We start from the raw sequence: 25968 nt of genomic DNA, 5'->3' as shown, positions 1-25968 counted from the left end.
GTCGGGTGCTCGACGTGATTTAAAATGCAAGGCACGTTACTGTATGGTTACATTGGTAACCATGCCCCATTAATGAGGGGTGTAAAATGACTCCTTTGCCCCTAGTATTTTATAAATATCCAAACTTTTTCTCTTTCTTCTTTTTTCACTTCTTCTGAAATGTTCTTGCCCTCCCTCTTCTTTCTCCAGATTCTTCATTTTATTTGTCTCAACATTTCAAGATTTCTCAACTCTAAATTTTTGCTTCGTGTTTTTGCTGCTTTCGCGTACTCTTTCCGCCTCGCGCTCCTTCAAGGTTGGTCCCTTTAACTTTTGAACTTTCTTTACTGTGTGTCTTGTGTTCTGGGTGTATCCCTTTGGTTTGAAATAATTTTTATTACTAGAGGGTTGGAGATAATTCTTTGTATGTTTAAGGGTTCTTTTTTGTATATTGAAAATCATTCTTAAGGATGTGCTTTCTTTGCTTGAATTTTCGGTTGTTATTGTTACTGTGAATTTGAGTGGAGTGTTTTTCCTGTGTTGCCCCCAAATGGTGATGTCTATGTGAGTACAGCGCCATTTTTATCTTTACAATATAGTTTGCGTGGCTGATTTAGAAGAGAGGTTAAAACCATGGCTGTCTTCTTTCTTGCTGAGGATGGCTGCCTAAATGCTTTGGTTATTCCACCCGACTTTTCGACTTTGTTGTGATGATCTTCTTTTGTTGTATTGTAGGTATAGCCTTTATGTCTCATTCAAAAATTCACAACATATCCTTTAAAGTCCCGTCCGACTTGACTTGAGTAGATATCTCTGTTCTTACTCATGTTTCCGTTATCGATAATGAGTATGCTGAGACCTTTCGTAGGCAACATAAATTATCTCTAAGTTGGGAGGATGAGAGAAATTATGAGATTGTGATTGTCGACCCTAAGGAGAGGGTCTGTTTTTTCCGACTTGATAGGTCGGAGCGTCACTTTATTTACATGTATGATTTTTTTTACGAAGCTAGATATTAGTCTTCTCTTTTTCGACTTTGAAGTCGAAGTCCTTAGTGTAACATCCTATCACCATAATCCTTACCTTTAGCCGTAAAGGCAAAGGACGATAACGCATTACGATAGTTCTAAAACTTCATACCATAGTATATAACCAAGAAATATTAAGACTAGAAATCAGATGAAGGAAAAGATAACCAAAGATGTATAATACAGAGATACAAAGCGCAAAGCATTCACACACGATAACTAAAGTGCGTTGGCACAAAAATAACAAAACATAATATATAAAACCTTGTAAACAACTCCAAAATACACAAGGTAGTAGATAAAATAAGCAAGTCATATATATACAATATTCAAAAGGGGACTAGCCACAACCCGTAGAGTTTAGACTGGCTAGTTAAACAAAATATACAACAAAGTTTTGATAAAAAAAAGCTATGTCCTATCTCTCAAAGTTTTCAAGTACAAAAGTCTCTAAGTCAACCATATACAAAAGAGGAGAGATACTACAACAAAATAAAACAAAAGTAAAGTTAAGCCATCCTCCGCTCTGTCACCAACCACAAACTCATCGAGGTAGGTTGCGACCTGCATCTGAAAAATAACAACAAAATATGATATGAGAACCGGAAGTTCTCATTATGGTAACAGTACCCAATAGATAAGATATAAGGTTCTAGAAAGCCAAAGACAATTCTAGAACTTTGCACAAGCATAAAGATTCAAAACTTATAAAGATACTTTAAAGCCTTTAAAGGGTTATCTAAATTTAAGGATTTTCTAACTAATAAACATCACGCTGTCCCACAGCCTTCGCCAACTTATCCTCCACGTGATTCCATCGTCACCACCTACCGAACTTCCTCAATCCCAACAAAACACAAGTAATGTAAACAATTAAAACACAAGAAGAGTTCATATATATCAAGTCATTCATTTAGTAATTAGGCATATTATTCATTTAAGCATAACGCAATTAATTAAAGCAAACAAACACATAGAGAATACATATGATGAATGTCTGTCCTATTGGCTGTGATATCACTTGTCAGTTTAACTGCCAATTCGACACATCCAAGTGGGATGTTGCCTTTTTGCCACGCCTCTGGGATATAGTGCTTGGCTCACTTTTAACCCTAGGATATAGTGCCTAATTAAAAAATAATTCGTTTGCATTATGATAAAAATACTCATTTAGATAATTAAACTAATGTCAAGCTTAATAGAATATAAGCGATAAAATATATTTAAGTTAACAAAATTAAAAATAATAAAATATCATTTCCTAAAAAAAAATGTAAACTAGTAGGACATTATACATTATTAAGCTATCAATTTTATGTCATGAATCTTAAGGTAATTGCTCTACTGTTTTATAGGAAAAAGGATTTTAAAAATGTGAAAAATTATATAAAGATTAAACACAAGTGGGACAAACCTTAACCCTTACGTCTTATCCAGACGGGTGTTTAAAAATCTCAACCTGAAACAAATGAAACTAAACCACAACTCTTGCATCCTACCCAGGTGTTTCAAGTCTCAAGTATTTACCTCATTCAATCATAATCATAATTTAAATCCATCAATTTTACCAATCATATCTTTAATCATAATCTCATTATTAACGTAATCATAATCAGATCATACTCAACTCCACAATTCTATATAATCACATCAAATATAACCAAATCAGAATCAAAATTGATTTCAACTCCATTCTCAAATTTCAAGCCTTTCCAAAGTCTCAGAGTTCATTCCAGTTTGCCAATCGAACTTAAATACTTTAAATTCACTAAAATTTTTCAAAACATAACCTCTTTAATTAAAATTAATCAAATGAAACACATTTTTAAATTAACCAAGTTTTTTCAAAACTAACTTTAAAACTTTTTCAAATATGAACCTCCTTTAAAAGACTAAAAAATTATCCTGTTTGCAAATCAAAATCTTAACTAAAACAACATAATCATTTATTCTTTAAGATTACTTTAAAGTTTGATAAAGATACCCAAAACTATACTCTTTTCCTTAGTTAAATCAAAATCAAATAAAATAATTCTTCAATCAAATTAACCAAAATAAAATTTCTAAATTCTCATAAAAATATCATCTTCTCTAAAATTCGGACTTTGCCATCCTTCACGTGTCCCATCCAAACATTCCTCAAACCCTTCTCAACTATTTTCAAATATCAAATCATTTTCGTTAATCAAATCGTTTCCAAATATCAAATCATTTTCAAATATCAAATCATTTTCTTTGAAGTCAAACCACTTTTTATTTCAATCAAAATTAGCTTCCTTTCAAATCTTCTATTGAAACCAAAGAAAAATCACTTGATCATTTCAAACTTTACAAGACCTTTCGATTATTTTCATTCAACATTTAATATTATCCAAAATCACCTTTTTGTGCATTTATACAAAAGCTCGGACAAAACCTCCCTTAAAAATAGACTTTACCACCCTTAGGGTTTCCTTTTTTTTATAAATTCACACTTTAAATCTAAATCTATGTCGACCCAAAATCACATTCAACCCAGAATTATTCAACTCAATCAGAATTTTCAACACTAATAATTTCCAAATAACTTACAAATATATATTATCAAACCAATTGCAATCTAGCGTCCAAAACAAAAAAATCAACATAACTAAGAATTACAACAACCAATCATTTTCATTAATTTAAGAAAACCAATTCAACAACCACCAACTGAACAAAATCAATCAACAAATTAGAATATACAGCCTTCTCAATCAGTCAATAGATCAAACAAGTAAACAATCACATTAATTGAAACAGTTTAGTTCAATCCATAAGACTTGCAAAAATCACAAAAATATATTTTTGTATCGATAACAAGTTATAACAATTCTTGTAGATAAACTGAGTTTAAAAAAAAGCCCCCAGCCCCTACCTCAAATAGTTGAAATCCAAACGCTATAAAACGTTATTCGCAAGAACAATAGCAACTCCAAACACGATATGCAAGAACTAAAACTCAACCCTATGGCAATAACGCCGCAAAAATCTCAGTAATATATAACAAAACAACGACTAAAAGGATTTTCAGAGCAAAATAACTTACTGTACTTAAAGAAAAACCACAGAATGGAGAACCTGTAGAACAATTCCAGGGGGTAGAACGGCAGACCTGACGGCGGCAGTGGAGGCATGACAGCGACGAACGACAGCGACTAGCACGAACAGCAATGGCAAGGTGCGAAGACATCTCCTCCAGCTCGTTGAGGTTCCAAGCTCGCGTCTCCTCTCTGTCACCTGGGCTCTCCTACGACAGCAACAATGATAGCGCTCCTTACCACTGCTGCGTCATCCTCTTTTTCCTCTTCTCGTGTTTGTTCTCCCTCCCTTTCCTCGACGATGATGGCGACGCATGGTGGCAGCTGGACGGTTTGGCGACGGGGGATTTTGATGGATGAGTCACCTTGATAACCTAACCAGGTTTGAGTATGGACTAAAATTTAAGATGAGACCTTGAAATTTTAAAGTGAATCTCGATTCTAGTTGATGTTGTTAGGAGCAAGACGCTTCGTGAATATGGGAGTTGTGGGATACAAAGTTGTTTTAAAGGTTAACAAAAGGTTGATGAACGATACGTGGAGGTAAAGAAGAACCACCCTCACCTATTTTCTTTTCGCGGTCAAAAGTTTGAGGATAAAATTTCTATTAAGGTGGATAGGATGTAAAACCCAGATAAACATTATATAATTATTGCAGAAATGTGTACGAGCGTTAGCATTAGTTGTACCGGCTTAAATATGTTCAATACTGTGTGTGAGGATATTAAAACTATAAAAATGTCAGAAAAAGATTTAGAATAGAAAACCAGCCACTTATCTGAAAGGTTTTAACCCAAGATAGAGCCAACGGACCTAAAATCACCAAACGAACCCATGTTGGACCCAAAGCCCAAACCCAAGATACAAAAGCCCTCGCTTAACAAGAAATTCAGCACTCTTCTCCCTCATTAACACACACATTCAGCACAAGAGAGAAGGAAGAGTGCCATAGCCCTCTTTTGATACTATTCATCACAAACTTCAAATCCTTATAACTTCCGAATCGTAGCGCCGATTGACGAGTCGTTTGCGGCCACACATTGCTCTCCATATTCTTTTCAATTCTATCTAAGAATTATGGTAAAGCCTTTGAAATTATTTCCTTATTTTTTGTTTCTCTTCTAATTCGCATTTTTGGGTTGAGCTGTTAAAAGATTTCTATTTTTGATGTTTTGGAGAGGTTCAATCTTGAGTTTTAAAAGTTTCAACGTAAGGTTGTGTGAGACAAGATAAGGAACCTTAATCCCCCAGTTTTTCCCTCTATATGCAAAAACCTAGGTTGAATTATGTGAAAATTTTGTGATTAGATGGAATAGAACTTGTTTGGATTGAATTTAGTGTAAATTCAGTGTGGAATTGAGTCAAGGATCACATTGGTGAGAAACTTGGTGCATCTTGGACCGGTGGAGGTTGGCGTTGTCGCGTTGTCGGAGAAGAGTTTTTCCAAGGTTGAGACCGCCGTCAACGAAGGTACAGGTCTTAATTTCAGATAAACATTATGTAACACTATATGAAAACCTAGGTTAATTGCCCTAGGATAGTGTTGAATGTTGTGTGTTGATGATGAAGTGTGATTTAGTATGATTATGTGAATTGGGTGTTTGGTGAGTGCTATATGATGGTAAGATTGAAATTGGATATGAATGTTGTGGTATAGTTGTTATTATATTGATTAGTGTGAAATTGGACCAGAGGTTGTGATAGGGTGAGGTATCCCTATTTAGTAAGTTGCGGTAATTTGGAGAATTTGCTATGTTGAGAATAATTATGAATGATTTGATTTGTTGGGTTGGAGGTCGGGATTGGGTCATGTTTGGGTCGGAGGCCGTGATTGGATGAATCGGTCATAAGTTTGGTTAGTATGGTCATTTGGTATGTAGTGAAACTCTTTGGATATTATGTTTGATTGGCTTTTATAAATTTAAAATATGAATTTGGATTTTCGGATAATTAACCGTTAGTTTTCAGAAAGATTCATAAGACGAGCGATGATTACTACGGTTGAAAACAGTTTTCTTTTATATATCTTCATATGATAATTTTGAAATTCTTATGGTGAGACCGTGTGGTTAGGTTCTCACCCCAACAGATTTCTCATTTCAGGACGGATGAGGAGTTTAAGGAGTTTTTCTATGCATCTGATTGTGTTGTATATTTATATATTAGTTATAGTTTTTCCTTGCCTTTGTTATTATATTTCTATAAAGAAGGATAGGAGTTGTAATGATATGTATGTTTACAATATTTGTAAGTTATTTGTATGAGAAGTCTCGTATGCTTATGTGTGTATATATGTATATGAAAATTGTGATTGAATTTGTTTATATATGCATGTTTGTAAAAAGAAAAAGAACTTTCGGTTTTTTAAAGAAAACAGCGATATGGTTTCGATTTAAAGGCTCCTGTTATATTAATAAGTATATAAAAGTCGTCATAATATCCTCGCTATCAAAGTGGCACAAATAAAAGCGTGACATTCTGATAGTAAGGGTGTTAAAAAACATGTTATCTACCATGAAAAATAATTCCGTGTTGTTCCATTTGCCTCCGACATCGACAGAACCGCCTTTCACTCTGGCATCTTCAGTGGAGACGACGACAATAAGTAACCAAATCCACAATTTTTCTTTAAGACATTTTGTTGTTCCTCGTCGTTCTCTTTGGCAATGTTGCCGGTGATGTTCAATCTGGCAAAAATGATCCAGCTATGCTAATGGCGTGCTTGAGAGGGATTGGAGAATGTGAGAAGTTCGACATAGAGGAAGCAGTGGAATGGTAGTTTTTGTGGGCAGAGGAGGCAGCAGTTGGGGATTGTCTAGTAGCCTTGATCAGGATAGACTCAAGGAGGACAAGTAGTGGCCTTGGCCCCCCAACAAATTTTAAAAGCTCATATACTATTATAATAGATGTATTGTATAGAGTAAAATTTAATAGTGTAGTGATAGTAAAAAGAGTTACTATTCTTTATGTATTAGGATTTAAATTTCTCTACATATATTTATATTCTTTGTATTTTTTATTTAATTTAAAATTTTTTTATATTTTTTAAGATTAATTTTAACATTTATAATTATCTTTTATTTGACAAGTATTTATAATTTTTTTAATAAAAAATTAATTATAATTATATCTATTATTAAATATATAGCATTGTATTTGATTATACAAGATTTTAATTTTCGGTCTCTCCAATCTTAAATTCTTAGATCCGTCTCTGACCTTGATTCTTAAGAATATTGTTGTTGATGATGTTGGTGTTGTAAAATTTGATAAATGACATTATTAGCTTTGATTATTGAGAAGAGTTATGGTGGTAGTGGCAGTGAAAGGTTGAAAATTAGAGTGATGTTAACTAAGGGTTAGAGAATGGAAAGATAAGGTTAAGTTGGGTTAATAGGAATAATTTAAAAATTTTGAATAAATTTTTAAGGTTTAGTTAATTTTATTCAAGAATTCATCAGGCATAAGATGAGTTTTTTTTTATAGGTAAATTTGTCAGCGTAATAAATATTCGTGAGTATTGTAAGAATCTAAGGGGTGCAGAGTAGTTAGTATGACTTAGCTTTAGTCTACAAAGTTGGACTTTTTTATTGAGTTTTGAATGTAACTATAATTGAGTGTAATTTATCCTAGGTTGTGCAGTATATAAATACATAAGGGCATTGTGTAAAAAGGATAAATAATACAAATTCTCAATTTCTCATTTTCTCTGTTATTATTCTGCGTGTACGCTTACAGGTATAAACGGTAATTTTTGTTAAAAATTTTATTATAAATGACCAAATTATTTTAAAAAATAAAAAATATTTTAGAGATTAAATTTTGTTGTACATCTTTTAAATAGTTATTTAAATATTTTTTCAAAAATTTAAATCAAATAGATAAATTGTTTGATAAATATCAAAGTTTTTTTATGACTTATAAAAAAATATAATATTTATTATTTTTTACTATATATTTTCAAATTACTTAATTACTTATTTGTTATTTGTATTTTTAAAGGTTATTTTGTTAATAACAAAAACTTTTAAATACTATTTTAATAATTTACACTATTTTAAACTATTTTTTTAGTAAAGTTAATTATGTTGGCTAATAATTAATTGGTCTAAAATTACTCTTACAACATGCCTACACTAATAGACTAATAAACTAAGCACGAGATCATATCTTTTATTGTCATACTTTTTTATCTTATGTTATTGTGTTTCTTTCCTTGCATTTTTATTTCTTCTTTCTTCTTCACACCCTTGTTTCATTTTTTTTCTCTATTTTGTGTTTCCAAAAATTAGAAAGCAAAAACAGAGCAGGAAAAAAAAAAAAAGATGAGGGAATTATATAGGGATAACATTGACTTGCGTTTAAAACGCTTGAAGCACATAACAATGTGCTTAGCTCATCCTTAATGTCAAAAGCCATGCTATGCTTTATGGTAAGCTTAGAGCCTTCCCTTCCAAGAATTATTCAACTTTCGACCAAATAAAAGGGGGGTACTGCAGGAATAGAATGAAATTTCCTATGACAAAATAATAAATCCGATTAACTGCAAAATGGTAAAGGGTAAAATCCTAAAGAGAAATATACAAGATTCACACCTCCCATAATCACACTGTACAGAACTATAGACGAGTAAGCGTGTTCAGGTGATTTACAATTCAAGAAAATGCCAAAATGGTTGTTAGCCTAGGGAGGCTATAGACGAGGAAGCCTTATCTTGTTTCTCTATGAAAACATCATCTTCCAATTTAAGAAATCGAGATGAGATATTCTCTTTCTTCCACAACCCTGATCGCACAAGTTCCGAGCTCAATGCTCAAGCACTGAAACACGTTGCTACTGCTGCATGCCCCATTCTGCATATCTTACTGCATGCTAATTTCAAAATCTTCCAACCTGAGTGCATTAGATTAAAGATAAAAATAGTAAGTTACATCACACTCAGCTACAACTGAAAGGCCTCTCCTTGAACTTTTCATTTGGACAAGTATGTGACTCAGATATGAAAACCGGCATGTGCTTGCAATAAACATGAGATAAAATGAGAAAGGGCTATCAGCACTCGCAATAATCGTATAAATTCCTAAGATACCATCAAGTAATTAAACCATTCTACCACAAATGAAGCAACTTGGACTTGGCTAAAACAAAATGAATGGATAAAATAACAGATTCCGTAATTTCAACTACATTATATTAAGCTTCAAACGACTGGGTAGAAAGGTTACCTGAGTTGTTGCATTTGCAGAGCTTTCTGCCAGAAACCTGATATACTCATTCTTCTTTTTCTGGAAATTGACCTTTGCCACATCCAACAGAGTCTGTTCCCTTTTCAAATCTTCCAGAATATTTTCCTTCTGCGATTTCAAATCCTTTAATTGCATCTCAAGTTTAAGGGAGTTATCAATCCCCATTGATATTTCTGGCCTTGGGAATCTCACATCTATATCCACCCTGGATCCCACCACCAGGGCGCCAAGAATAAAAGAAAGTCGATAAATAATTATGGCAATTTATGGATAACATCTTACTATAGGGTACAGATCGATATAGATTTCTAAATTCCTTTACATGGTTTCAGTCTAGTAGAAGCAAAAATAGCATATTAATGCTAAACTGAAGCATATTCTTTAAAAAGGATTTTGAAACTGATTCTTGAAACACAACAGTTTTTCATCAATGATCACACAATATAAATCAAAAGAACCAAGAAATACTTAAATTGACAAAGCTATGATAATCTAGAGGTTCCATATGTGGCAGAACATGTCTACAGGCTAGAATTTATAATTCATATCAGGTAAGATAATGTATCAGTTCAAGTGAAAGATTGAGATGACTATGATTGTTCAGTTCGGTTATAGATGATGTTATTTTCATAACAGTTAATCCAGCTTAACATCTTAGGATTTTTTCAAAAAAGACATTTAAACAGGATAAAATTTCAACAAAAATCATTCCGACACTAATATTTAATAAATCTATCATTCATTCCCCATACCTATTGCCCATGTAAAATACACCGCAGCTCCTAATCATTCCTCCATCTAAAGAGAGAGCTCCATCACTTATGCAAGGAAGTGCTTGTACCATATCTGCCCTAGTCTTATATACTTGTGTACGAGAGAAGAGATTATAAAACAGGGTTTCTCTGAGGCCATAACCACTGGGAGTTACACCAAATAGGTTTGAGCTATCAATGTTTATCATATTCACTGCAAAGCCAATAAAGCCAGGCGGACATGACCCATTGGGTAATCTTGGGTTTAAAATGTCCAGCTTCCGTTGTGCATCATCAGCCATATATGTACCTGGATAAGGCCTAAAAGAAAAGAGGAAAAAGGTTAATAAAAACACTAACTTATTCAGAGACACTTGTAAATGTAATCATACCTCAGAGATTCAAGACATATCACTAGAAACCGACCATCCAAAGCCCTTCCAATAGAGGCACCTAGTCCGTGAAGACCAGAACTCTTATTTACAATGCCGTCCTTATCATGCATTTCAAGAGCCTTGATTCCTTCAATGGTTCTACAGACAAGCGCCAGCATGGTGTCCAGCCCTAGATACTCTGAGAAAAGTCTGCATTCCAAATAAGCACAATGAAACTACCAGCATGTATGTGTAACATTCATAGAAATGGAACTAGAGATGAATAAGGCTTTTTAAAAATTTGTCTTTTTCAAAGATAATGTCATTGAAACTGAAGATACATGAAAGCTATCACAATTCACAAGTTTGGAATAACTGCATGATTTACAATCCAAAAGTCAAATATCTATGCCAAATAGTACCTGCTAAGATTGTCATCCTCAACTTGGCCCAGTGTGGCAACAATCCCCACAACATCCTTAGTTGGTGTAAGATGAGATGCCTGAGCTTTAAAACGAGTCTTGATCTGGCACAAAATACCCGCAGCAGATTTTTCATGTTGCAATATCTGTTTATTAACCTCCTCCTTACTGATGGGGAGGGGACTGTCCCCATTATCAATGGTAAGTGTATTTGAAGACTCTGATTTCCCACTAGTAACTATGAATAGAAAAACAGATACATAACACAATTGAAACTTTCTCTTCATCAATATAGAATTAATAAAGAAAATGAAACAACAGATCATTTCAGGTTTTGAGCAGAGGAGTAAAAAGTATAACAACTAGGGAACAAATCTAGTAGATATACGCACCAAACTTTCACTCCAACATATCATACTGCATAATGTTAATATCATCATGTATAATTAGAAATCAACAAGCACTCTGTAGCTGTGATGTGCATCTTTTTAATGTTTTTAAGATAAAAATACAGAATTAATTTGGGAAAAGCATAATTTCAGAACGCGAAATTGTAAACATGACTGTTAGTAAGAATATTTTGATCAATTAAAAATGCAATCAAATAAGTGGTTATTCTTGCTCAAGGGGTTCACATGGGAGTTAAGATAAACAGACAAAACAAGCGCAACCTTCAGAATCCTCTTGTTGCCAACAATTACATCACTGTCACTGACACTTCGCTACGTTGTCATCAGAATATGCAATGACATTCAACAACGTGAAAGATTACAACATCAATTTGATTATGCACCACAAAAGGCAGGACAATTATTCATGAAATTGAAAAAGTAATAAGTAGCTTCTTAACAGATAGAAAGTAAGAGCAAACGTACCTTGCAAATGAAGAATGGAATTGTCCAATTTGCTCTTTTGAGCATTCAAATTATTTAGGTTGTCCTCGTGCTGCTTAATTTTCATCCCCAACATATGTAGATCAGCCTCTAGTTTCTGGAAGTATTCAAAGGTTTTAGGGAAGTCTGTAGTATATATCATCATCATTCAACTGAAATCCCCAAACAGTACATAACAGTACTTCTGTGATAAACTAAGATAATTTTTTTCTCATAAATGATGAAACTAGTTACCAAATAAACATTCAAACAATTAGTTTAGGGTAACAAAACAATAGATATTTTTACCCTAGGCTGATGATAGCAGCAACAACAGCATGATTAAACACTACAAATTTTACTCAACCTGGGACCGTCGGAAGAGGGATTCTGCTTGTTGATATCCACCGTTTTGTGCATCGTTGTGAGAATCAACATGGTTTTCATTCAAATCCACTGGCACCAATGCCGAAGATCCTTGAATGGATACAGGATTGGTATGATATGGATGCTGCACAAATAGAACTTGATCACGCATCATAGTTTTTTATTGTGGATGGCGGCAAAACTCCGCCATTGTTTTATGGCAGATGGCGTTGTGGAAAATGACGGAAATAGCGGATTACCTAAAAAATGCATATATATGTACAAAAAAACATGCAGAAAAATTGCAAAATATAATAAACTTTAAAATCTAGTCATAAGACATCCAATTAATGCAGCAAATATAGTAGCAATTTAGCAAATAAACATAAAATCAAGTTCAAGTCATAACTCATAAGTCATAAGGAGGTCATAAAACATAAGACATAGAACATAAAAACTAGAAACTTATAAAAAAAAGATCAAAGCCTTTGTCTCATCATGTCTTTAAACTAACAAAAGATGAAATAAACCATCTAATTTTATAAGTCAAAAGAAAGCTCTGAAAACCGTTTCTTAAGGGGAAGGAGTAAAAGAAACCCTGTTGTTTTTATTTTTCTATATACCAAGCAGCAGAAGAAAAAATGACCTAATTTTTCCCACATATGAATTTCAAATAAATGCAATGCAGCTAACGCATGCAATTTTGTAAATTACCTGAGGCATCTGCATTTTGGAACTGAGATACAAACTTGGACAGTGAAGAAACTACAGAAGTGATAGACGACGAGGACGAAGACGGAAGAAGGAGGACGGCGTCTGCACAGAGAGTGTGGAGAAGGGCTAGGGTTAAAGAGAAGGTGGGGAGAAGAAGGGGACCACGCAGGGAGTGAAAAAAGTGGAGGGAGTGAGACTGCGAGAGTGAGTGAGAGTTGGGGCTCTCAGCAGTGCCAATTCCTTGGTTCGGCTCTGGTTGCCGTAGGGTTGTCAAACGGATTGGTCCCACCTATTAAAAATTCTGTATGGGCAGCTTTTAGTTTTGGACCTGGCCTGTGAGCATGTCCGCACAGTCCAATAGGAATGGCGATGAGTAGAGGTGCTCATGGCCCGGTTCGACCAGAGAGGCCGATATTCGGTCCGAACTTAAATACTTTGGACTAATTTAGCCCGATTTTATTGTAATTCGGTGAAACCTGAGGTTTTAAAAAATAGTTTGGTTAATTCCTTTAATTAAGTTCCAGCTAAGACTTGGGTCACCCAATCCAGCTCGATTGAACCCGTGTATGAAAAAATATGTATTCTGTTTTAGTATTTTTCTACATCAATGTCAGGAGCTTAGGGCACACACACACACAGCCACTGAAACGCTCATCCGGAGCCTAGAGGCGCGGCAGAGAGCCCCCTCTTCCACGCTTTTATTGTGCATTCGCGTGATAAAACCTCGTGCTCCTTTTCACCATCAATCTTCTTGTTGCACTTTTCAAAATTGGTTAACCACTTTTTAAAATTCGTGCCGTTAACCACTTTCTAAAATTGGTTATAATTTATAAACCATTTTAAAAAAAAATTAAATTTCGTTAAGTTTTTTTTAATCGATTAACCAGTTTATTGGTTTTTTTATGAACACCCCTAAATTCTTTTTTGTTGCGTTTTTCAATTTCATCTCTTCGATTAAAGATAAGCTACCAGATTCCATACGAATATTTTTCAGCTCAAGATTTTTCACTGTAGTTAATACATGCTTGATTGCAGTCGCTTTCCCAGTTAGGCTAGAACATGTTTTGATCTTATCTATAAATTCGAACAATAACTACTCTATCTTGTTTCTAATGACCGCAACCGAAGTTCTTTTTCCTAACATATTCACCTTCCACCAATTTTTCATTGGGGGCTCCATTTAATCAAGTATAAAGGTGTTGGCCAAAATATTTATTTAATCCGATGATATTTAGAACAGATCGAATCAGATATGCAGATATAAGGCATTTTAAATTTGAAAAAAAGAGAGAAGAAAACCTGTGCTATTAATTTTGTTTTCTTGGATATACTTTTTTTTTGGGAATGTTTTTTTTCAAAAATATTATTCATACATTATTTTTTAAAACAATAGAAATAAGATAACCAATACAATAAAAAAAGAAATAAGACAACTTAACAAATAATATATTTTTTTTATTTTTAGTCGGATCTATCAGATCAAATTTATAGATGTGATTAGGAAATGAAAAAAGGATAAACGATCTATCAGAGGCCTACAACTTAATCTGTGTTTAGCTTTATCTCTTCTAGTCTGACAGAAAATAAGTCCATTCCCAAACTATTTTAAAAGTTTAAATTCTTTAATAAGCCAAGCTCAAGTTTATGAAATAAGTTATTTGGCGTGGTCTGTCCTGACTTAGACCTGTGAAAATATATAAATGTGTTAAATCAAAAATTGATTTGGTATTATATGATGACAAACATAATTAACTATTTTTCTATTATAATTAACATTTATGATGATTGATGAACAATGTAGGAATCAATCATATTCTATCAAAGAAGTAAGAATAATGCATATTAATGAAGATTTTATTGAGGAAGAATCAAGTTATAATTGAAAGGATCTACTGCACTTCCTCCATGTATGATGAAACAAAGAAGAAAAGTTTTGCTCAATAAGGACCAACGGCCATGTAGCCTAAATCATGCAACGGCTAGCTTGTATCATGGGAATTTGTTTCCATACATACCATTCATGAAGAAGATCAAGTCTTATATATGAAAAGTTTATCAAGGATGGAAGGAACCTTTTCGTACAGATCACATTGAGAAAAATCAGATTTTAGTCATTGTATTTTGAATGTGTTCTTTATCTCTTGCGTCTAGAATTGAGAGTTATTGAAGGAAACAAAAAAGCAAAGAGAATGTTCACACAAAAACTGTATATTCATTTTGTTTGAGAGTTGTGTTTGAAAGTGCTTAGTTGAGTACACTTGGTTTTCGTTATTTAAGTTGGGTTAGCATCTAGATGTTGAATTAAGTTTGAGTTAGCTTAAGGTGGTACGAGAGTGTGAGTTTTTTGAAATTGGTGTCTGTAATTCGTTTTTATTATAGTAAAAAAAATTTCATTATTGTGGTAGAGATTAGACGTAGGTCATATTGTACTTTGTGGCTGAACTATGATATATCGTGATGTTACTCTTCTTCTTCCCTAAAATATGTAATCTTCAGTTTCGATTTGTCCCCTACTGCGAGATGAGATAAAAATGAAAATAATATCCTAAAACTTGTTTTCTTCTTTATCTTAAAAAGTGGTTCCTTGATTCAACTTCTTCATTTCTCAACTTACTTAAAAACCTTCAAAATATATAAGTTTATTATATTAACAGGTGTAATGGTAAGAATTTTAACTTATATCCTTTATTTTATTTAAAAATTTGTATCCACTTGACTAAATATTTTTTAAATTACATATATACATTTTTATTTTTAATATATTTAATATTTTAGATTTTGTTTGATTATTTATTTATTTTGTTATTTTTTATTTTTTTAAATTATCAAGCTTTTTAACAGTCTTTAGACCAGGTTAGATTTTATATTAGGCTAAACTTAGTATTGAGTAAATAGCCTATAGTATAGGTGAAGTCCACGTCGATAAACCTTATTGCATGCCTAGCTTATTAAGGATGAAGCCTAGCATGTAAACTACGAGTAATTAATAGATAATTAACTAATAAATTAATTATTATTTTAAAAAATTAGAAAATTAAATTATGATAAGTTAAGAGAGTAAAAATATTTAAAATATGAATTTTAACACTAATTTTAAAGATTTTGACCCAAAGCCTAATCAAAAGACTGAAGCAATTGGACCGAACCTAAAGCCCATCATATAAGAGCCAACACTTGGCTTCTCTTCCCTCATATGTAATGGAATCATGCTAAAAGAAGAGAGTTGAAGGAGAGAACCTAATCCCAAATTATCTCCACTTTGAAATCCTTCAAACTTTCAATCTGGAGGCCCGATTGACGCGCTATTAGCGGCCATGTGTTCATCTCAAAATTCTCTTCAAATCCATCGGAACAAAGTAGTAAGAAATTTGAGATTTTTCACCCAGTTCTCACCCCCTTTCAAATTCGTGATTTTGGATTTTTGATGTTGATGAATTTGGTGTTTTTGACGATTTAGGTGAAATCTAGCGGTGGGTAATTGTTAGGTTTAACCCAAATCATCCGTGGGTAAGGTGAAAATTTATATTCCTTCTGAATTTTTTATTTTATGAAGTTGGGTATTGAAAATTTGGATATGTATGACATTATATGGTATTAGATTGAATTCATGTGAAAGTGAAGTCAAAGTGGTAAATTGGAACAAAGTTGTGGTGGATGTAAGTTAGTTGAGTTGATGTGAAGATCTTGAGGCTTGTGGAGGAGAGAATTTTGAGGTGTTTCGAGTTTAGGGAGGAATCAGTTAAGATATAATTTTAGTTTCTCGTAGTTAATATATAATGTAACATGTAAACTTAGGTTAGTAAACCTTAAGATAGGAACGAATTGAATGAATTATTGATTGAGTTGTGTATGTGGTATGTGAATTGAGAATGAAGATTTAATGAGTGTGTATATGTTGGAGTATGATTTCAATGATTATAAAATGATGATACTTGTTGATTTTTAGTGAGGATTGATGAGAAGTGTTGTTTGATTTTACATGGTGGATTTTGGAGTGGAGAGTGTTGAATTTGGTAAAAGATTTACGATAAATTCGTTCAATGGATTATATGGTTAAGGAATGTTTTTGGTATGTTGTAGATTTCATGGAAGTATGTGATATTGTGTAGGTATATTTTGTGTTAAATTGGTTAGAAATTTGGTTAGTTTTGAATTTGGGAAGTTTGGAAAACTTGAGATTTGAGTTTTGGAAAAAATATGATTTTTGACAATTTTTGGTAGGTTATAACTTGGCTTCTGGACTCCTTACTTTCTTAAAACTTGTTTTGAATGAAAATTGGGTCCGTAAAGTTTACGATGTTCAAAGAATAGACTAAAAATAGTTTTTAACCAAAAAGTTATGCACATTTGAAGTTTAGGTTGTAAAACTGAATTCTGCAGCAAGTTATGAAAATTAGAATTCCTGGTATGCGTGCATACGCATACTATCGTGTGCATAGCAAGCTTCTTGAATGTCGCTAGTTGCAGCTTGTGATCAAGTCAAATGCTGAAAGATCATATTGACATGTTGGGTCAAGCTCTTGTTCTGAATCAGTATGGCATTCAGAGAATTAGAGTGTCAACTTCCAGGACTCCTTTCTTTCGAGCTACCCCATTGTTCGTAGGGTTTCTCTTAAAAGTTTACATAAACTGATTGTTTGCAACCATTTCAATGAGTTCCTGCGCCTCTGTAGGTGTTTTCTTCAAGTGGAGTGATCCACCGGCAGAATGGTCCAAGGACATCTTGGACATCTCAGATAGACCATCATAGAAGATACCTAAGATAGTCCATTCTGAGAGCATGTCAGGAGGACACTTCCTAATCAATTGCTTGTATCTTTCCCAAACTTCATAGAGGGATTCACCCTCTTTTTGTCTGAAGGTTTGAACTTTCACCCTGAGCTTGCTCATTTTCTGATGTGGAAAGAACTTGGCCAAGAAAGCATTGACCAACTTTTTCGAAGAGTCTAGGCTTTCCTTAGGTTGAGAATCCAACCATATCCTAGCTCTGTCTCTAACATTAAAAGGAAAAAGCATAAGCCTGTAGACCTCAGGATCCACTCCATTGGTCTTAGTAGTATCACAGATTTGCAAGAATTCGGATAAAAATTAATGTGGATCTTCCAATGAAAATTTATGAAATTTGCAATTCTGTTGCATTAGAGAGACTAACTGAGGCTTAAGCTCAAAGTTATTTACTCTAATGGTAGGTATGGAGATACTTCTTCCATAGAAGCCAGAAGTGGGTGCAGTAAAGTCACCAAGAACCTTCCTTGCATCTCCTCCATTATTCTGTTCGGCTGCCATGTTTGTATTTTTAGTTTCTTGTTCAAAAGTTCTATGAGATCTCTTCCGGAGTGTTGTGCTTTAACTTGTTGCAAACGCTTCCTTAGGGTCCTCTCAGGTTCAGGATTAGGATCAAAGAGAGGTTCTTTATCTCTGTTCCTGCTCATAAACAAAAAAAAGAAGACAAAAAAAAAGAGAATGAGGGCTCTATGTATAGAAAACTCCCTGTGAGATGTGAAGAAGAAAGAAGAATGAGGGTAGAAGAATGAGAAGAAGAATTCGAATGAAAGGGTAGAAGAATTCGAAAATTTAAGAATTAAAAAGAGAAATTAGAATTAAAATATTTTTGTTTTTATTTTATTTATTAATTGAACTAGAAAGATTTGAAAATTGAAAGGGGGTTTTCGAAAAAGAAGAGGGAGAAAGAAGTAAGGAGTTTTCAAAAATAGAAGATGGAGGAATTAGTTAGAAAATTTTGAAAAAAAGAAAAGAAAAAACAAGTAATTAATTAAGAAAGATTTAAAAATAAGATAAGATATTTTTAAATCAATTAAAAACAAGTAACTTATTGGTGAGGGTTTGGTATTTTGTTTTTTAATTTCAGAGTTAGAGTTTAAGATTTATGGCAAATCAATTAATCTATTTTGTGATTATTGTGTTATATTTTTACTCTTATTACAAATTTTATGGTTCATCAGTTTTATTAAATGGTTTGAATTATATTTTATTGACGCAGAGAGTCATTATTGTTCAATTTTTTTTAAGTATTAATCATCATTTGACATAGTTTATTGGTATAAATGCAATTTTTTATAAAGTGAATATGAATTTAAAAACAAGTTATGTAGGTCAAAACTATGTAACAAATTAACAATTGAATCTATCTTAGAAATCACCGAGATTGTTGTAGCTTCATTTTGCAAAATATAAAGTAATATTCATTAAAATATATTATACCTTTAGGAGAAAGTCTAGGAGCAACAGATTTTGTAATTTTTAGTCATCAATTAATCATCAATAATATTTTTAATGGTGTGAGATTGCATTTAATGATGTAGAATTATTTAATTTCCTTTTGATGGTTAAATATTGGTCAGAATTTAACAAAAGTGCTAGTCTCCTAACACTCCTCTACCTTTAGATTAGTGGCTATTTTTTTTATATTGTATAAATATATGTGTAATACATTGTTATGGGAAGATTATGTGTTTTTTTTATATGGTGTTTTATTCAAATCGGACGGTCCGACTTGTTTGAAAAAAAAGTAAAATACAAATCGAAGGGTCCGATTTGTTTGATAAAAAAAAAACTACAAATCGCATGGTCCGTTTTGTATTTTTATTTTTTTTTATTTTTTAAAATAGAAATCGGACGGTCTGATTTCAACATTAAAAATTTTTTTATTTTCAAAAACACAAATCGGACCATCCAATTTGTGATTGTTGATTTAAAAAATGAAACAAATCGGAGGATCCGATTTGTTCACACCATAGCAATGAAAAACTCATCTCTTTTTTCATCATTGTGAGATGCACTCAGCTCTCCCACACAAAAAATAATAAGCGTAGATTAGTATATGATTTAAACTCTGAGATTCAACTCTCCCGTGCAAATACGGGACATTAAACTAGTTTACCATCTTAATCATGTGTCACTTTAACATCGAAAACACCAAAAAAGTACACATCGCGCAGATTTGTTAGGACTTGACAAAGCAAAGTAGCGGAGATGTTGGAGACTTGTGAAATAATGTTAAAGTCTTCTAGAATATTTTAAATACCAAACTGAGTATTTATTCTATTTTCTATGAAACCATAAATATTCTCGTTAGATGCAATCATATTTGAACAATTTGATATTCTACAGGAGACATGACTCTCCGAACATGAATTTTCGATATCCAAATCTTGAATTCAAAACCACTAATTTAGGAGAAAGAATCTACCACTCTAACCAATAAGGAGATACGTCGCCTTCTTGTAAAAAAACAAAAACAAAGTCTTCCCTTTTCTTCTAATAAAAACATTCAACTCTCTCTCTCATTCTTTAATGTAAATAAACAAAGAATGAAACTAACAACTGCAGATAGGATTACATATTGAAAGCATTGTCGGCAATCGCACGAAGACAAGGGGGCAATAGTCATGCAGCAAAGGACGACCAGGCAAACGATGTTGGTTGGAAGGACAAAGTGACTCAGCGGGTGTGACTCGAAACAAAGTTGGATAATTTACAGTTCTATAGGCTGCAACTCCCTTAGCTTCAAGCTCTGCAAACCTCCACACGTACGTCAAGTGAGAACAAATCGTCAACCAATGACCTGTCGCCAACTTGGAGGAGATGATGGAAGAGAAAACAAATCCGAGAAACATTTTATTAACCAAATGTGGGATAACATTTGTGTTCTCTTCCTTGAGTGAGCAAGCAAAAAGCTGCATGACTTTCTTTCATAGTTATCAAAACCAAACCCACAATCGACCTGGTCAAACCACTGGTTGGGTTAGGTTTTGATAACTATGCTTTGTTCTTCTTCCTTATGCATGATCATGCATAATTATACACAACTAATATGCTCTAAGATACCATGGTGACCCATGCATGCATAAATCAAAACACAAAAATCAAAATATCCCGTATTTGCTAGAGTTATGGTTATCTTATCAAGGATCAACACAAATTAATCACACAACCTTGCGCTCTGCGCAGATTGTTCGACTAGTTCTAGAAAAAGTTATAACTTCATCTAACCAATGAGACAAGCTTTAAGTCGTTTTCTGCATACAAGTAAGGAAAATCACACTTACCAATCGAATTAAAAATACAAATATAACAGCACAGTGTGATATACAAAGAATATGTAACATCTTTTAGGCCTATACTATGTGCCCCGACATTTTTGCTGCCAAACTATAAACCATCATTAGTATGCAATTGTATTCCCCCAAAGCATGCTTCAGGCATGTAAGAAACCTAAGCTACGCAAAACCAACTCAAGCTCATTAGTATGGTTCAAATGTTCATAGGTAAACCATCCCAAAAGCTGATTTCACGGCGAGATTAAATAAGCCATATCTTAAGGCAGTGTAAGCAGTGGAAAGGAATAAGAAAAACCTAGAGAGCACTGAGGTTATATAAAATAATAATATTAACAATAATAATATAATTAAACCACTACAGCTTGACCACTGATACCGTCATGAAGCTGAAGAGAGCCGTCTTTCATCAAGTTTAGGCTCAAACTCTTGAATCTCTCCCTTGAATATTGCCTAGATGCTTTTCTCCAGTCAGTTCCAGTTTTCATCATGGCAACAAACTCCTCATAACTGATGCGACCATCCTGTTAAGTGGAAACTTAATTAGAAGCATTAGAAAGGCCAACAAAATTTGACAATATGTGGGATGAGATCGAGATCCCAAGCCAAAATGTAACATGAGAAGAGTATAATTGTGAATTTCCAAGAATGGTTTTATTCTATTAATATAATAAAGGTATCATTCGCAGATAATGAAATGTGATAATTAAATAGAACTGCATACAAAAAATGATGTGTTAATAGATATAATTCAAGATATGATCATTGATGTTTTCAAATAATATCATTGATATAAGTTGTGTAATGACTAAGAATGAAAGAACCAGCAGCAAGGAAAATTAGAAATAAGTAAGGAATAAATGACAAGCAAGAAGATTAAACCTTATCAGTGTCAACTTCACGCATGATGTCATTCAAAACATCATGATCAGTTTCTCCTGACTCATCTGCTAATGCTTCCTGTAGTTCACCAAACTCAATATAACCACTACTGTCTTTGTCAAAATACTTGAATGCTTTGCGGAAATGCTCATCGTTCTCCATTTTTTGCAAGTGAATGGTAACAGCTACAAACTCCCCATAGTCAAGTATTCCATTCCCATCGACATCGGCCTAAAGTAATTCAATGCAACAATTCAACAAAGGAAACTGTCATTGAACCAAAACATTGTATTACTCTTGGATTAGACATATGAATCACTTCAAACAATGGTAAGAAACTGTAGCATCAATATTTAATACCAAATATCACCTTAAAACACCTATAAGTAGACACCTAGACAAAATTTAATCATTCAATTGCATTAATTTTGGTTCCAAAACAGCTCCACATAACATGGGATGCAATGAGATATAGATAGGATTTAAAAAACTTCATTCAATGATAACCTGGCGCTACTCATCATAAAAATGCAGCCTTTTGTACACAATCATTTAGCAAATCCAGAATGGTTCCAGAAGAACTCCATTAAACTTATTAATATGTCCCGATAAAAAAAGAGCTGATATTATATGAAGCAATTCGGTCATGAACACTGCTCCCTCTGCTCTACAATAATTGTCCAACAAAAAAAAAAGACTCGGTAACAGTAAAAAATTATGTGACTAGACAAAATTGGCCTCATGGAAATTTAAAAAAAAAAAAAACTTCAATGAATATTAGAATTACACTTACTCTTTTTCTTAAAGTTACATAATTATTACGCTTATAGACGTAAAAGAGAAATTAATACTAACCTAAATATTGTAAATAAGTAAATTTGAAACCTTAAAAAAAAATACAAACTGAAACAAAGGGAATAAACGATTATAGAAGCATACCACTTCCATCAGCAACTTTATCTCTGGCTCAGCCAATTGTGAACCAACTTTCCTCAACCCAGCCTTTAGTTCTTCGTATGTTACTCTTCCGTCTTTGTCGGTGTCCATCAATGTAAACATATCTTTGATTATTTCTACCTCTTCAACAGATAAATGATCTGCAATTACCTGAAGAATTCATCCAAAGAAAATCCAAATCCAAATCATGAACATTTCAACTTCCTCATTAATTTGATCCCGCAAAAACTTGAGCCAACAACAAGGCATATACGAAAGTGGATTCTAACCCGAAGAGCTTTCTTTTTGAATCTATTCATCATAGAAAACTGCTTAAGCCTTGACCTCACAAGATCACCTAATGGAACATTTGGAGCTTTCTTGGCATTTTGTAGCCATGGATGTGCTGCAAGCATAATTAAGAACAGTAAATGACACCACTTTCTACATTGGGTGGACTTGACTGACATTCAGCCTCCCTAGCCATGGGGATTCAAATATGTAATAATTTGTTCTCCTTTCAAAGGGAAATTGGACAATGGGGCAAAGGATCCAATGAGGATGAAAAACCTTTAGTTAAAACAAATAATAAGTCATCCTGTTGGAACACACATGACTTCAATATCTTTAACTTTTTTGAGGCTCATTGTTGCAAAATAAACCATAAATGCCAACGTTCAACTTCAGCGTTTATTCCCTCTAACCAATGAATCTATGTTAGACAAAGTGCACAAACATCCTTATATTTTAAACCCAAATTCAAATGAATTTCCAGCTTAGATTCTGAATGATAATTAAAATTCAGTGTACACATAGCTTTAGCTTGCAAGCTACAAGCATGAGAAAAAAAAAGCATCTACTTGGTGCCTTTTCTACACAGAACACAAATGAAGAATATGACTTTTTGAACATGTGGAAGATGCAACTATGGAAAATAGTGGTAATGGTTTTCAACCAAAGGTATGACCAATTCCACTATCATATTACAATCCTACCAAGAAAGTCTAAGGTGATTTCATTCCAAAATTTTCCACAATCTCCTTCCCAGTTCCCACCTACCTAACCAACCAAGCAGGACCTATAGATCCTCAAGTACCTGGCTATGTATTCTACTCTTCCCTCACTAACAAGAAGACAAGGAATAAAATTTATCCACCGGAGCAGTAGCAACTCAACTGCTCAAGAATCGTTGTATGCATAATAGGCATTAAGCATAATAAAACCCATAACAAAACAAGAACCATGCTAACCAGACAAACAAAATATTTTACTCAACAAAACCGATACTTGATTGGCACGTACTCACCACAGAGAAAAGATGTAATCTCCAAAGTATAAATAGCAAGGGACTTACCAAGCACCTGTTCAGCAGTCAAGCGCTTTTTAGGATCTGGTTCCAACATCTGCCGGACAAGGCTTTTAGCGCTATCTGATATATGCGGCCAAGGTTCCCTCTTGAAATCAATCACCCCCCTCAATATTGCCAGAGCCACACCTTGCTCCGTCTCTGCCACAAACCAAAACAAGAACACAAAAGCCATACACATCTATCTCCGGTCCATAATTCCTCTTCAATACCTCCGGCGCCATGTAGTAAGGACTCCCCACAATCTCCGAAAACCTCTCCCCTATACCAAAAGCAACATCAAAATTCACTTCAGTAAAAAAAAAAAAAGAAAAAAAAATTAATCCAACTAAACTCATTCAAGTCCAAGCAATCAATCCATAAATAAATACAGTCACTTATTACCAAAATCCCAAAATTGAATTCACCCGTTAAATTGAAGTGAACATAGGTTAATTCAAGCACAGAACAAAAGAAAAAACCAAACTAATCCACCAATTCATTTCCTGTTTTTTTCCATATCATACCTGGCTTGAAGAACACAGACAAGCCAAAATCAATGGCCTTGAGGGGCGAATTCTCCTTCTTGTTAGCAAACAAGAAATTCTCGGGCTTGAGGTCTCTATGCATGACACCGTTAGCGTGGCACATCCTAACAACCTCCGCGATCGTTCGGAACACTCCGGCGGCGGCGCGCTCGCTGTAGTGTCCCCTGGCAACGATCCTATCGAAGAGCTCGCCGCCCTCACAGAGCTCCATAACTATGTGAACGTTCTCGTCGTCCTCATAAGCTCCCTTCAGCTGCACCACGTTCGGATGCGGCGGCAGCGTGGACATGATCTTCACCTCGCGCCGCACGTCGTCTACGTCGACGGCAGTGCGGAGCTTCCGCTTCGAGATGGACTTACACGCCAGAGCTTCTTTGGTCTCGCGGTCAGTGCAGAGGTAGGTTATGCCGAATTCGCCGCGGCCCAGCTCACGGCCAAGTATGTAATCGTCGCTGATTCGGGCCCGGTGCTGCGGGCCCGCGGGGATGTCGTTGTTCAGGACGCGGATCGGGTTGGCTGGCCGGGCCGGAGTGGAAGAAAAGGGGTTCGGTTTACGGTTGTTGGTGTTAGGCTTTGTGGTTGTGGTTGTTGTGCTGTCTACTACATCTGCTCTGGCGCAAGCGTTGCAGTTTCCCATCCTTTTTCTTTTTATTTGTTTATTTTGTTGTTTTGTTCGGTTTTGGAGGTTTAATTTAGAGTTAGGAGTGAACACTGAATACAGACCAGAGCGGTGGGTTTGTCCCGGCAGTTGGGTTTTCCCGGCGGGGAAGCGGGGCTAGCGAGACAAAAGGGGGCAGTTTGTGTGAACGTTGGTAAGTTTAGTTGAGAAAAAGTAAATCACCTTTTGGTATTAAGTACACCTTACTTCTTATAATAATATAATAATATAATAATAACAGAAAAAAACTAAGAAAAAAATCTTTTAAAGTGACATAGTAAAATGATGTTCTAATTATTTTTAAATTTGAAATATTTATTATTTGTGAGTTCTATTATTTTAATTAAGAGTGATTAATGGTGTATATTTTTTTAAATGACAGTATAACTTTAGAGAAGTCAAATCCAAAAGACTAATAATAATAACCGATTTCATATGTTTAAGAGTAATATTATATATTTAAATCTTTTTATAAACCAAGTCTAATCAAGTTAAATATTGATATTTGGAGTAATATTATCTGTTATGAGAGTTACCTGAAACGGTGATTTGGACCTGAATGTGAGATCTGGATTCTTTCCGAAGTAATGTTCAATTTGTGCTGGTGTCAATGTGCTACCATCCAAGTTTTCGTGAGGAGGTGGAAATGGTACCTGCAAGTAGGAGGGGTAAATGGGAAATCCCGTCCTACCAAAAGTCTGCCCTCTGG

General features: G+C 34.0%; 2 protein-coding genes and 1 non-coding gene across 3 annotated transcripts; 1 reads left to right on the top strand and 2 right to left on the bottom strand.

The window, feature by feature from the left end:
* Positions 1 to 8400: 8400 nt before the first annotated feature.
* On the bottom strand, positions 8401 to 13094 carry LOC107491340 (protein DEFECTIVE IN MERISTEM SILENCING 3). The gene is made up of 8 exons (XM_016112184.3): positions 12813 to 13094; positions 12100 to 12243; positions 11736 to 11850; positions 10861 to 11098; positions 10457 to 10648; positions 10065 to 10385; positions 9292 to 9517; positions 8401 to 8959 (listed from the first exon to the last, which is right to left on the bottom strand). The coding sequence occupies exons 1-8, from the start codon at positions 12825 to 12827 to the stop codon at positions 8945 to 8947; spliced, it is 1266 nt and encodes a 421-aa protein (XP_015967670.1). The 5' UTR covers positions 12828 to 13094; the 3' UTR covers positions 8401 to 8944.
* A 4498-nt stretch (positions 13095 to 17592) lies between these two features.
* On the top strand, positions 17593 to 17696 carry LOC127748236 (small nucleolar RNA R71). Its single transcript, XR_008010178.1, has one exon. It is a non-coding gene; the product is annotated as a small nucleolar RNA R71 (small nucleolar RNA).
* Positions 17697 to 20862: 3166 nt separating this feature from the next.
* Positions 20863 to 25429, bottom strand: LOC107491341 (calcium-dependent protein kinase 10). The gene is given in 7 exon segments (XM_016112185.3): positions 20863 to 21414; positions 21773 to 22003; positions 22712 to 22879; positions 22999 to 23114; positions 24063 to 24217; positions 24219 to 24336; positions 24581 to 25429. Coding segments are annotated over 7 exon segments (1620 nt in total). The 5' UTR covers positions 25239 to 25429; the 3' UTR covers positions 20863 to 21240.
* Between the last annotated feature and the right edge of the window lie 539 nt (positions 25430 to 25968).

The sequence above is a fragment of the Arachis duranensis genome, chromosome 5 (assembly GCF_000817695.3).
Source record: "Arachis duranensis cultivar V14167 chromosome 5, aradu.V14167.gnm2.J7QH, whole genome shotgun sequence".
Classification (NCBI taxonomy): domain Eukaryota; kingdom Viridiplantae; phylum Streptophyta; class Magnoliopsida; order Fabales; family Fabaceae; genus Arachis; species Arachis duranensis.
The sequence above is the reverse complement of the archived record's forward strand: the minus strand, read 5'-3'. Positions and strand labels throughout refer to the sequence as shown.